Source organism: Manis javanica, chromosome 2 (assembly GCF_040802235.1).
Source record: "Manis javanica isolate MJ-LG chromosome 2, MJ_LKY, whole genome shotgun sequence".
In the NCBI taxonomy this organism is placed as follows: Eukaryota; Metazoa; Chordata; class Mammalia; order Pholidota; family Manidae; genus Manis; species Manis javanica.
The window spans coordinates 171,241,964-171,254,907 of NC_133157.1; the positions used below are offsets into that span (position 1 = coordinate 171,241,964).

Below are 12,944 nucleotides of genomic sequence, written 5' to 3' on the forward strand. Positions count from 1 at the left end.
TCAAAGATGTGAGCATTAACAGTACTTCCCAACTAATCACAAAACAAAGGAAGATAGGCATAATTTCAGCAGTAAATTTATCATAGCTAATAACCTAAAAGGGATAATGCCCTAAATCTGTCAGATTTGGAATTTGATATTTTCAATTAAGTAGATTCTCTAGTTGACTTCTGACTATGGAAATCAGAAACTTTTTTAAATTCTGTGTCTTCCCCTGTATTATTTTGGTACTTTACAGTATACATGGATTACAAGTCTCTCTGATGCTGGAATGCTTGTGTGTTTTTTTTTGATAATAGGGTTATTTCATAAAAATCTTTTTTAGCTTTTATGAATTCCTGGTAATGTGTCAAGACTACCCACTCTTAAGTGCTCCAGAGAGCTGTGGGGAAAAAGTAAACAACTCATGACTTTTATGTAAATGTTGGTCAGAACTAGACTATGTGGCATCTTTGCTTAGAATTTTTACTTGTAGAACATATTGGGGAATTGAACCACATTCTTTATAATACTTAAGAATCCATACTTAAGTTTAATACTTAAGAATCCATACTTAAGTTCTTGTCTATTATTTGTTTGCCTCCATCTTCTTCCCAAAAGGAAAAAAAGGCAATGTGGAACAGGAGAAAAAGTAAAAATAAGAACTACCAGTTTCATCTTTTCCCACTTGCAGAGACTGATGTTAATAGTTGGTAGATAGCAGGGCTGTTGCAAATGTCCAGGCATGCCCCCATAAGCAAACAAGTCTTCCCTGGGATAAATAACCCATATGAGGCCTACTCCTACAGACGCTGTTAGGCATTTAACAGTGCCTAAGGTGGTTTTCATCCTTCATTTTCCTCTGATTGTATTATGCAAATACAGGATAAAGTCATTACTCATAGTGCAGAGATGGAATAAAAGAAAGATTTTGGTATTTAAAGCCTGTTTTTATGTGATATTTTAATAGTGATGAAATCATGCTTTATTTTATAGTAAAGTTTTTGCTCCTCCTAATAGAGAACACTTCTTTTTAGCACGGTGGAAATAGCAGTTTAATTTTATTCCATACATACACTGTGAACATCACTCTTTGCTGTATCTCTGTTAGCCACCTCATTTTCTTTCTGTTTCTTTCATGTAAACAGATCTTTTCAAGTGCAAGATTATGTTATTTTAAATTTTCATTGTGCTGATTTCTTTTCCTTCTACTCACTCTAATTGTTCATTACCAACTTACTGAAATAAAAAGTGTAAAAATGGATAAAAATTTTAACTTTCTTAATAGCACTTAAAGTAGTAGTAATGTTTCTTATTTTGGCAAAAGATGTTCTGTAAATCTCAAAAACAATGAGCATTCAATTTATCTTTTAATCTATAGTTTTTATAATCTTAAGATATATCAAATTAGAAATTAGCGTTAATAAAAATAAAGTACTTATTTTTTCTTAAAGTCTGTACGGGAAAGAGAGGAACAAATCAAAATATTACAAGAAAAGATCACTGAAGTACAAAAATGTACTCAAGAACAACTTGATGAAAAATCCTTACAACTGGGTGACATAATTGAAAAACTAGAAAGACATAGTGAAAGAAGAGAAAAACTAAAACAGCAATTGAAAGTAAAGGAATTAGAACTTGAAGAAATTAGAAAAGCTTACAGGTATTATATAGTATTTCCCACTGAGCAATTAAATGTGGCTTTAACAATTTCAGAAAACCAATTTAATATTTCAAATTATTTCTTCTCATGCTAGTACACTTAATCAGAAGTGGCATGATAAAGGAGAACTTCTATGTCATCTTGAAATGCAAGTGAAAGAAGTGAAAGAAAAATTTGAAAACAAGGAAAGGAAACTTAAGGCCGAAAGAGACAAAAGTATTGAATTACAAAAGTAAGCATTAAGTCCTAAAGTATGTGTGATATCTTTAAACTTAAGTAAACACTGAATTGGGGATGGGTAAGATATGTAGAAAGAAGGGCTAAAAACATAGTTTGCCAACTACTTTATTTCTGTTCGGTCTATAAAATGAAGATGATAATAGTTCCTCCCTTAAAAGTTTGGTCATTGGTTCTATTATCAAGATACAGAGTGGTACAGATAACGTGGCTTATAGAGAGCCCACAAATCTCATATAGACATTGGTTGCCATTATATCAAATAGAACAGAAACTGGAATTTGATTTCTTACATTTTAACTCATTGAAAATGAAAAAGTGTTATTACACTCTACAGAAAGTTTTTATTGATAATACAGTTATTTGTTTGTCTGCTAATAGACCCTGTTCCACTTTGCTTTCAACCAAGCACTAATAGAGAGACCTAGGCTTGGAACCTGCTGCAGTTTTCTCTCCAGCCAGTCACAGCTTTGCAATTTGGAGTCCTTTAGATCCTTACAGGAAACCATCATTTCCTATAAAGTCACAACTTTGCAATTTGGAGTCCTTTAGATCCTTACAGGAAACCATCATTTCCTATCATTGCAATTCCTAAACTTAAGTATAAATCATAAACCCTGACAATTTTCATAATGTCCTGTATTGCATTGTTCAGTATGTCATTAACAGCAAAACAATAAAGACCTGATTTTATGCAATTAGTGCCTTTATGACTAAGATTGCCATACATGATTTTTACTTCGAATTTAAATGAAAGAAGTAAATCATTGTTTAATAAAAATAATGCATTTGTAAAGCTTTTTATGATACGACATTTATTGGTTTTTCTTATACTTAACTTTGGACCCAGAAGTAACTCTGTGAGGTTGGCAGAACAGGCAGAATTATCCTGTTTTATAGTTGGAAAACTCTAATGCAGAGTTGGTGACTTGCCCTTAGTCAATGGCTACTCAGTGTTAAAACTAGAAATAAAAGAAAGGCTTTTGATTTGTTCTCCTAATGTTCAATCCACTATTATTTTGGGATGTGCCAAAACCAGAAAATGTGTTCATTATAGAATTAATTTTCGGCCTCTAAGAAACTTTTAGCACTTAAAATTTTGTGAATACTAACAATTTAATGCATTTTTTAACATGAGTTTTATCTGTTAAACGTTAACGTAAGGAAATAAGACATAGATGTTCATAAATTTAAACCTGACTATATAGTATATACTTCTCAAATTGTTACCATACTGCAAACACATGGGAGAAGAAAGATTGATAGTCATCATCTGTGAAGATGCTTAGAAGCCATATCCTGAGAGTCCAAATAAATGAGAACAGGAATATTCTTTCAGAGTGTCAAAGTGTAAGAAACTTTATTGATGTTACCCTTCCCTGTTCTGTTACTGATTGTGTTGAATGATGAACTACTTATAACTTTAGTTACCCAAGATATGCCTTTGCTTACATGAATGTAAGAGCTTCTATTTAAGAAGAAAAAAAGAATCCTCATTTTTATGGACACAGATAGATACTTACGGTTTTTATTTTGTTTTGTTTTTAAGGGATGCAATGGAAAAGCTTCATAGTATGGACTATGCCTTTAAAAAACAAGTTGATGCAATTATTGAGGCTCATCAAGTTGAAATAATACATCTGGCAAATGAAAAGCAGAAATGTATTGATTCTGCAAATTTAAAGGTGCTTAAGTAAAATTCACTTTGTTAATCAGTATTGTTATAGCTAAATAAATAGGATCTTTGAGAATTATGAAGAAAAAAGGCAGCATGAGTTAAATGACCAAATAGATATGAAGACTGTTTCCAGAACTGTCATGAAGCCAGGCCAAAATATTCGTAGTACTTAGGTTAATTGTAGAATATATTCTAATGAAACCAAAATTACAAGTTTGATCCTGAGGTACACCTGCTGTATAATCTCTGGATGAAAATTGCCATATCATTAACAAATCTCAATTGGAAGCCACTTTGGTTACATGTAGGCACGGTGAGAATGTGAATGCCTTAAGTGCAATCCATCAGTACCTTAGAAAAAGTTCTCAAAGAATATTGCATTACTGTTGCTCTTCAGCAACAAGAAGGTGGGGGGACAAGCAGGACCAGCCTGTTATCCCTGGGGCTGAGCGAGAGGGCAAGTGTCGGCGGCTTGGACACCCTCCCCTGAGATCTGGGAAAAAACAAAACCACACCAAGCCGGGAGATGTGTCAGCCTCAAGGGCACAGCAAAACTCAGCTTTATTCCATCAGAGGCTTAGTTATATAGGGGAAGATAAGGAAGTAGCAGAAACCAATGGGAATTGATTATCTCATCTGTCACTAGGGTCTTTAGGCAGGTTTCGGGTTAGGTGGGGAGGCGGAGTTAGGGCCAAGAGCGTGCGCGCAGGAAGCTAGTTAGGCCATGAATGCAGAAGTAACGAGGGAGGATGGAAACCTCCAGTCTGCGGCTGTCACAGGCCTAAGAGAGGCAAAAGGTCCCAACAATTCCTCCTTTTTGTTTTATAAATGCTCTGGGATGTCCCGGCGGGCAAGGCCCCTGTCTTAGGTTGTCCCCCTCTGGGGATCTTACCCGTCACTGGGTACCTTGCATCTCTTCGGTTGTCCCAAGCTTACTCATCCTCCGAGTCCTGTCTTAGGTTGTCTCCACCTTGGAGATCTTACCCGTCATGGGCGTGCGGGGAGATAGTTAGGGGGAATTAACGGACACTGCTGCATCATAAGGTTCACAGCGATCGTAGGGGTCACTGGCTTCCATGGCAACTCTCTGGTAATGTACCTGCATGCACATCAACTGAATTGATTCAATTCTTTTTTTGGACAAACTGGATAATCTTGTTAATAATACAGGGCCCAAAAGTGAAAAGTAGGAGCAAAAGAAGGATAGGACCAAGGAGGGGCAGGATATAGGACAACCACCCATGAAACTCAGTCCAAAGAAAATTGGCTTGTAATTCTTTTCAGCATCTCTCGAGGTCTTCTTGAAATTGCTTGACCTTATTTTGGACTATGCCGGAGCCTCCCTTTTCAGCTGTGAGGAGATCAAGCCCCCTACTATTCTGTAGGACTACTGGCGCGAGAGAATCCAATTGTGCTTGGAGGCCAAGAATTGTGCTGGCTACAGCTTGTATATCATCGATCATCTGTTGAGAAAGGGCTTTATAATAATGCAGAGAGGTCCCCAATCCTGCTGCCCCAGTGGCAGCTCCGGTGGCCACCTCAAGGCCTATAAGCAGGGGGATAACTTGGATGGCCCTTTTTGATCTACCTCCAATGTGGTCTAAAGCAGGAATAGGGAGGCTCTGATTATTAGGGACTACTCCAATGTCAGGGAAAATTATAGCTGGAGCACAAAGCCCCATCCAGTCTGTCGGGAGAAAGCCAAACGCGTCTTCCCCACAAATGAAGACTGTTCCATTAGGGGGACAGAGAAAGGTATTGTTCACAGTAATATTTTGTTGGCAAAAAGAATAGTGGATTCGAAGTACATCTATCCTACTAGTATTATCAGTACAGGGGTCAGCTTTGAAGCATGGGCCTTTAGGGGAAAGAGGGTCTAGATAGACTCTAGAACTTGGGGGTAACAGCTGGCACTGGGGCTCGGTCTGTGACAGGTTAACAAGAAGAGCATTGGCTTGTAATGGTCCCGGCCTCAACCACAACCAGCAATCCTTAGCTAAATCGGGATTGGTTCTATTGAGTAAGGTAAAGGCAGCCTGTATGATTAATTGTGTCTCAGGATCAAGAAGTAATTCTCCCCTGATCTCTGGGAGGCTAAGAGGGTGGTAAATTGGAGGATTTTGGTCTTCAGTCAGCCTGTCTACCAGTTTTTTAATTTTGGTACTGTCGAGCCTAATCTTGGACTCCGCCCCCATCAGAGGCACCTATACGGGCAAACTTATTCCAGCAGACGTTCTCTCCCCTATTCTTTCGACAGTCAGCATATTCATCCTTGCCTTTTATCAGAGTTGCATACCAGTATGTTTTGTTCCGGTGAGTTCAGGGGATAACCTCCTGATAGCATTGAGCATGAACAGAGGCAAGAAAAGTGGTGCAAGGACACTCAGAGGGGGATTTTTCTTGGGCAGGTGAAGATATTTTGGGGCCTGGCCAACAATGGTGAGAGAGAACTCTCCCAGGGCATCCATTTTCTGTCCCTTGCATAAGTGTAACTGCCCGTTGCCCATTAGGGCAGGTTTTGGTAGAAGTATAACAGTGTGCGGGGGGGAGGAGCCTTGTAGTGAGCGCAGGCTGTTCAGGGGTCTCCGATGGTTTTTCGTAGTATGGCTCTTGCTTGACCGGGATCTCCAAATCCTGTCCTAGCTAATGGGAGATTTATTGCCATTAACAGGAAGACCAGCATCATTGGGTTCATTGCAGACCCTGAAAGAGAGAAAGAAGAGAGAGATCCTCAGGAGGCGGGGGCCTTCTGGGTCATCATTGACATCAGTGAACTCCCCCTCCTTAGGGGGGTAATACTTGAGATCCCTTGTGGGGACCCAGATCAGCCTTTTTTCATTGGTCGGAAAGACACAGCCGAATCCCCTTCCAGCTGTAATGAGGGGGGTCTGGGCCCCTCCATTCTCCAGTAAGGGGGTCCTTCCATCGGGCTCTAATCATCCGATAAGTAATGGTTGTTGTCCAGTGCTGTTGGAAGGGCAAGAAGTGTTCTGGTCGCCTTTGGCAAAATTTAAAATATTTAGAGTAAATAATGCCATCTTTAGTTGATCATGGGGGGGGTAAGTGTTCCCCCTTTTTGTTTTATTATTTGACATTTGAGGGTATGATTGTGTTTTTCCACGATTGCTTGTTTTTTAGGGTTATCAGGAATTCCAGTGGTATGGGAAATTTGCCATTTACTCAAGAATTCAGTGAAAGATTTACTAATAAAGCAGGGACCATTATCAGTTTTAATTTGATCTGGCAAGCCAAGAACGGCAAAGCACTGGAGAAAATGGCTTATGGCATGTTTGGATTTTTCTCTTGTATGGGCTGTAGCCCAACAAGCATGGGAAAAGGTATCAACTGTTAGAAATATGTATCTAAGCTTCCCCAAAGGGGCAAAATGTGTGACATCAGTCTGCCAAAGGTTATTGGGCCTCAGGCCTCGAGGGTTCACTCTGCCCTTTTGAAGCGGAGGAACCTGTAGAAAGGGCTGGCATGATTTACATGCTCTAATGATCTTTTTTAAGTCTCTGACGGCGACTTGAAGGAACCAATGGTGTAGTCCCCTCCAATTAGTGTGTGTAAGTTGATGAAAAGAGGTGGCCTCCCGTACCGTGTAGGCTGAAGCTAGTCGGTCTGCAAGAGCATTGCCCCTCGACAAAAAGCTTGGCAAGTCTTGATGTCCCCTTAAATGTTGTACAAAAAGGGGAACTAGTCTGTTTTAACAAATTGCGAGCTTGAATCATCAAAGGAGTGATGGGATTATTGTCAAGTCTGATGTGTGCACCCACAAGGTTGGACAGTAGATTGACAACGTAAAGGCTATCAGAAAACAGATTAAGAGGGCTTTGAATCTCAGACAGAGCTAAAACAACAGCATAAAGCTCTTTAAACTGGGTGGAGCCCTGCACCTCATGAAAGAGGGTTACGGCCAGAGGGGACTCACTTGTGCCTGGGGGAAACATTACCATAGAGGCTCCCCGTTTACCCCCGTTGGTAAAAACAGAGGGGAAAGAGTCTGCCTCAGTGAGGAACATTTTTGGCAGCTGCCACGCCAACTGGCTAAAAGAACTCATCCACTTATAGGAACTATAGTGACAGTCCACTATCCCCGGAAAGCTTTCCATGGCCATTGCCAATCTGGAATTATTTCTCTGTAGCCAAGAGAAATCATTGACCCAAAAAGGGATGATCAAAGAGTGAGGTTCACACCCAAAAAGACAGACAGAAAGATCTCGTCCCTTGACAATGCAGTCAGCCATTTGATCCACTATAGAGTACACTGGGGGTGCCCCTCCCACAGATAGATGTATCCAATGTACAGGATCTCCCTCCTGAGCCAAAAGGGCACTGAGGAGGGTCTCTCCCGCCATAATATAGAGGATTAGTGGCAAATTTGGACTATATCTTTAAGGCAGCGTTATCAATGGCATGTTGAACTTTTGTCTATGTGTCTCTATGTATAGGGGTTAAAGTCACTGTTGAAGCTAGGTTAAGGCCTTTTAATAGGTCGAAAAGAGGGATAAGATCAGCTGTGGTTATAGGAATCCAGGGCCTCATCCAGTTGATTTCCCCCAGCAATTTCTGGAGCTGTGGTAGCATATATGTGTCTTGAATACACAACTGGGGCTTAACAGGGGAGACAACATCTAATGTTAAAGTAGTCCCCAAAATTTTAAAAGGGGCTATCTGTTGAACTTTATCTGGGGCAATTTGAAAGTTGTAGTTTTTAAGCAGGGAAAGGCACCTTTTAAAGGGGTTGTCTAATTTGTGGGAACAAGTGGCCCCCCAAGATAAAATATCATCCATATATATGTAAAAGAGTATGTCAGATTCCTCTCAGCTTGTTGCTGGCATTCCTCTTTATACAAAGCACAGCACTTAATATAAAGGGGGGCCAGGGAGAACAGCCTGGGCAAGAGCCCTCCAGTCTGCAGCGGTGCACGGATGGTGAGCAAGTCCCTGGAGGATGGTCTCAGTCCAAGGAGCATTGGGGCCATCCTCAACGGCCTTCTTTAATTCCTTAAGGTCACCTAGCTCCCAAGGGTACCAGGGGGCAGGGTGGTTACCTCTGGGATTAACATTGACAGGAAATAGCTGACATGGCCCTGGGTTAGGTTGTGGGTGGAACAATGGATTCTCTTGGGGTTGGCAGCCAATGGGAGAGCATGAGTCCTTATATGGGAGAGGAGCTGGAACCTCTGCCTGTTGGCAGCCAATAGAAGAGCATGAATCCTTATATGGGAGAGGAGCCGAAACCCCTGCTCGTTGGTATGGAGGAGGGGGTGCTGATGATTTGAAAGGGTTAGAAGAGAAACTAGTACCAGGAAGTGGTGGGTACAAAGGAGCCGTGGATTTGGGAGGCCAGGGGCGGCATCAAAAGGGTCGAGGGTGCCATTGCCACGATTCTCATCCGGCTCTTTATGGCTTTCTTGTCCTGCGGTGTGGACTCAGCCTGAGGAAGGGGATCAGAATCTCCCCGGGAAGGGGCTCCTGACCCAGTGGTTTCCCTGTCTATTAAGTTCTTGGCAGCTGGCTTCGATGGCCAAGGAGGAGGAAGCAATTCTTAAGGGCTGCCAAAGTAGGGAAGGTCCCCAGAGGGGGGATATCACCCCGATTAACTTGGGCTTTGCATACGAGTTGCTCCACCCTGTCCCAAGTTTCCCAAACAAATTACTTGCAGGCAGCCACAGGGTGACCTTAACTAAGGTCTCCCAGGTTTTGATAGCTTGGCTGTCAGAGAGCTCTAGGCCTCTACTTCGGAGGAGGACCCTAAGGGATTCAAGAGAGGGATCAGGCTTGGAAGAAGAATGTCCCATATTTTATGGGATTACACTTACCCATAGTCCGATTAGCTCATCAGCGAAGTTCCTCATTCCTCACACGGGACACCAGTTGTTGCTCTTCAGCAACAAGAAGGCGGGGGGACAAGCAGGACCAGCCTGTTATCCCCGGGGCTGAGCGAGAGGGCAAGTGTCGGCAGCTTGGACACCCTCCCCTGAGATCTGGGGAAAAACAACCACACCAAGTCGGGAGATGTGTCAGCCTCAAGGGCGCAGCAAAACTCAGCTTTATTCCATCAGAGGCTTAGTTATATAGGGGAAGATAAGGAAGTAACAGATACCAATGGGAATTGATTATCTCATCTGTCACTAGGGTCTTTAGACAGGTTTGGGTTAGGTAGGGAGGCGGAGTTAGGGCCAAGAGCGCATGCGCGGGAAGCTAGTTAGGCCACGAATGTGGAAGTAACGAGAGAGGATGGAAACCTCCAGTCTGCGGCTGTCACAGGCCTAAAAGAGGCAAAAGGTCCCAACATATTACTAATTAGGGTTCATGACTATCAAATGTATCATTTTAATATCAAGAAATGAGTTAAGGGTGTTGTTAAATCAAACATGAGAATCACCTGTGGAGCTTTTCAGTAAAACACATTCATGAGCTTCCCTCTCACCTTTGTTCATTAAGTCTGGGTCCAGACCCAAGTATTTTTAAAGTTCAACACGTGATTTCAATGTGACCCCGCTTTAGAGATCTGCTATGAGGGGACAGTTGTGCATTTACAGTCTTCCCTGAATTTTAAGTGTACTAAGAAGCTGAGATATCTGTAAGACTAGATATTGAGAATCCAGTGAATAGAAAAGAATTTAATAACAGAAAGGGAAAGTAATATTCCATGTAATTATAGTCAATGTTTAGTTAAGTTACCCTCAGGAGTCTACATGAAGAGAAAGAGGAGAAAATGTCTTCTGAAATAATTTCAGTAAATTAGGAAGTACAATTTGTTTAAAATTTAGTTATTTATTTCCCTTCAAGTCAATAGATGTTTCGTAAGTTTTATTTAAAATCTGCAAAGTGTTTAATGAGGGTACATCAGGTAATATACTAAATAAAGTGTAAGATTAGTCCCTTACCTGAAAGGACAATACTGAATTCAGTTTTGGACCTTCTGCTAATGTGATCTAACATCAACGGGGTGTGTCTGTCAGAGAGTTAGAGGAATGGCACCAGAGCTCAAATGTGATTATGAAAAAAAGAACTGTGAGGCATCATTGAGAGGTGATAATTTAAATTAGAAATACTAATTTTCTGAGCAAAAAGGATGAGGAAATCTGTATTAGAGATTAGGATGAGGAAAATAAACAGAAAGGGATGGTTGTGTTGATGGTACTGTCAGGAGGGTTGTACCATAGGAGAAAGTTTCAAGCAGAAGTTAGTGGTATCAATACAGAGAAAACTAGGAGAATGTAAGTTAGGAATAAATGATATGATTGTCTCAAAGTGATGGTAATTTATAACCATCCATAACAGTTTTAGAATAGGGACTAGATTAAAGAGTTGCTTTGTGAAGGGAGGTAATTTTAATTTTAAAAATCTGTAAGAAACTGGTGTTTAAATTGAACTCGTGACTCAGCATTCATAACCAGCACAGGGCAGTGGAAAAATGAAGTCAGAAGACCATTTCTGGCCAGATGTGCTGCTGAGAAGCTGCACAACTTCAAACAATTTTTTTAAACTCTAAAATACAATTAAAATAAATTACCATGGATTCATCACAAGAATTTACAAAAAATAAATAGGTAATATACATATAAGTACTTTGTAAACAGTATAAACATAGATTTCCTTGTTAGAATTTGGATAAGTCACATTTTACAAACCTGTTTGCTTTCAACGAATACAAGTTACAAAATTCTTAAGAAGGAACTTTTGACATTTCTTTCAGAATGCATTTTTAAAATACATTTTCTTTAGAAATGTAAGTGTAAAATTTATGTTGTTTTAGGTATATCAAGTTGAAGAAGAAATGCGTGGTCTTCTGGAAGAAACATGTAAGAACAAAAAAGCAATGGAAGAAAAAATTAAGCAACTTGCTTTTGCTTTAAGTGAAATTCAGCAAGAAATGTGATGGTTCTGAGAATGAATTAAATTGAAATAGACCAGCAGATGTACTGTAAAAATGATTAAATATTGTAATAGTAGGAACTGCTACGTTTTTGAAATGTCTCTTTCCACACATTTCATTCTGATTTTATTTTTTAAAAGGCTTTTGATCAAGTATTTATTGTATATGCAGGTTTTTATAATAATAAATTGTTGAAATAATGTTTATTAGAAATCCCTATCAAAATAACTAGACTTAAGACACTTATTTCTGTGCTTATACATTGTTTGGTAATTACACATTTGCCTACAGATATGTAAATGAAAATTAAGATTAGTATTGGATTCTATGAGGGAAAATACTTTAATCATTGTTATTACCTTATTGTGTTGATGAAGAACTAATTATATTTATTGGTTGTCCTTTAGTTGATGTAGATCCATTCTTTTAAAATTTTCTTAATTATACCCAAAAGTATTGAAATCTGATGAGATGTGGCATTCTTGAGAAAGCATATTTAGCTATGTCCATATCACTCAATGACTCCTTTTTATGCACATGACTTTTTCATTAAAAATTACATTTAAGTCGGAGGGAGCCAAGATGGCGGCGTGAGTAGAGCAGTGGAAATCTCCTCCCAAAAACACATAGAGCTATGAAAATATAACAAAGAAAAATCTTCCTAAAATAGAGACCACAGGACACGGGACAACATCCAGACCACATCCACACCTGCAAGAACCCAGTGCCTTGTGAAGGGGGTAAGATACAAGCCCCAGCCCGGCGGGACCCGAGCGCCCCTCCCCCCGGCTCCCGGCGGGTGGAGAGAAACTGGAGCAGTTTTTTTTTTTTGGAGAGCGCTTTTTGGAAGCCTTAGAGGGACGGGCCCCCGTTGCTGGGGAGGCAGGGTGGCGGGACCGGTGAGGAGGTGCCTGGGAACGGCGCCGGAGGACAAAGAATATCCCGCGTTTCTCCCTGCGAGACCTGGGGGCGGGTGCCTGAGACCAGTGCCTGAGGACGGAGGAGGTCGCGCGTTTTTCCCCTTTTTTTTTTTTTTCTCTTTTTGGCAAGCGCTTTTTGGAAGCCTTGAAGGGACGGGGACCCCAGTGCTAGGGAGGCACGGTGGCGGGACTGGTGATCGGGTGGCTGGGACCGGCGCCTGAGGACAAAGAATATCCCCCGTTTTTCCCTGCGGGACCGGTGGGCGGGTGCCTGAGACCGGCACTTGAGGACAGAGGAAATCGCGCGTTTTTCCCCTTTTTTTTTTCTCTTTTCTGCGAGTGCTTTTTGGAAGCCTAAAAGGGACAGGGACCCCGGTGCTAGGGAGGCAGGGCGGCGGGACTGGTGAGCGGGTGCCTGGGACCGGCACCTGAGGACAAAGAATATCCCGCATTTTTCCCTGTGGGACCGGTGGGTGGGTGCCTGAGACCAGCACCTGAGGACGGAAGAAATCGCGCGTTTTTCCCCTTTTTTTTTCTCTCTTTTTGCCAAGTGCTTTTTGGAAGCCTTGAAGGGACAGG

The 12,944-nt window shown here is 41.1% G+C and overlaps 1 protein-coding gene across 2 annotated transcripts in view; it reads left to right on the forward strand.

Moving 5' to 3' along the window:
* Positions 1 to 11,673, forward strand: part of LRRCC1 (leucine rich repeat and coiled-coil centrosomal protein 1) — a 55,443-nt gene extending 43,770 nt beyond the window's left edge. Inside the window, exons 16-19 of one of the 2 annotated variants that reach the window (XM_036998138.2) lie at positions 1,434 to 1,642; positions 1,737 to 1,874; positions 3,429 to 3,564; positions 11,326 to 11,673. In XM_036998138.2, coding sequence (XP_036854033.2) covers positions 1,434 to 1,642; positions 1,737 to 1,874; positions 3,429 to 3,564; positions 11,326 to 11,448 — 606 coding nt within the window. In that variant the 3' untranslated portion in view covers positions 11,449 to 11,673. Of the gene's footprint in view, positions 1 to 1,433; positions 1,643 to 1,736; positions 1,875 to 3,428; positions 3,565 to 11,325 lie in introns of those variants that run through there. The other variant, XM_036998140.2, reaches the window with a different exon arrangement.
* Positions 11,674 to 12,944: the final 1,271 nt, after the last annotated feature.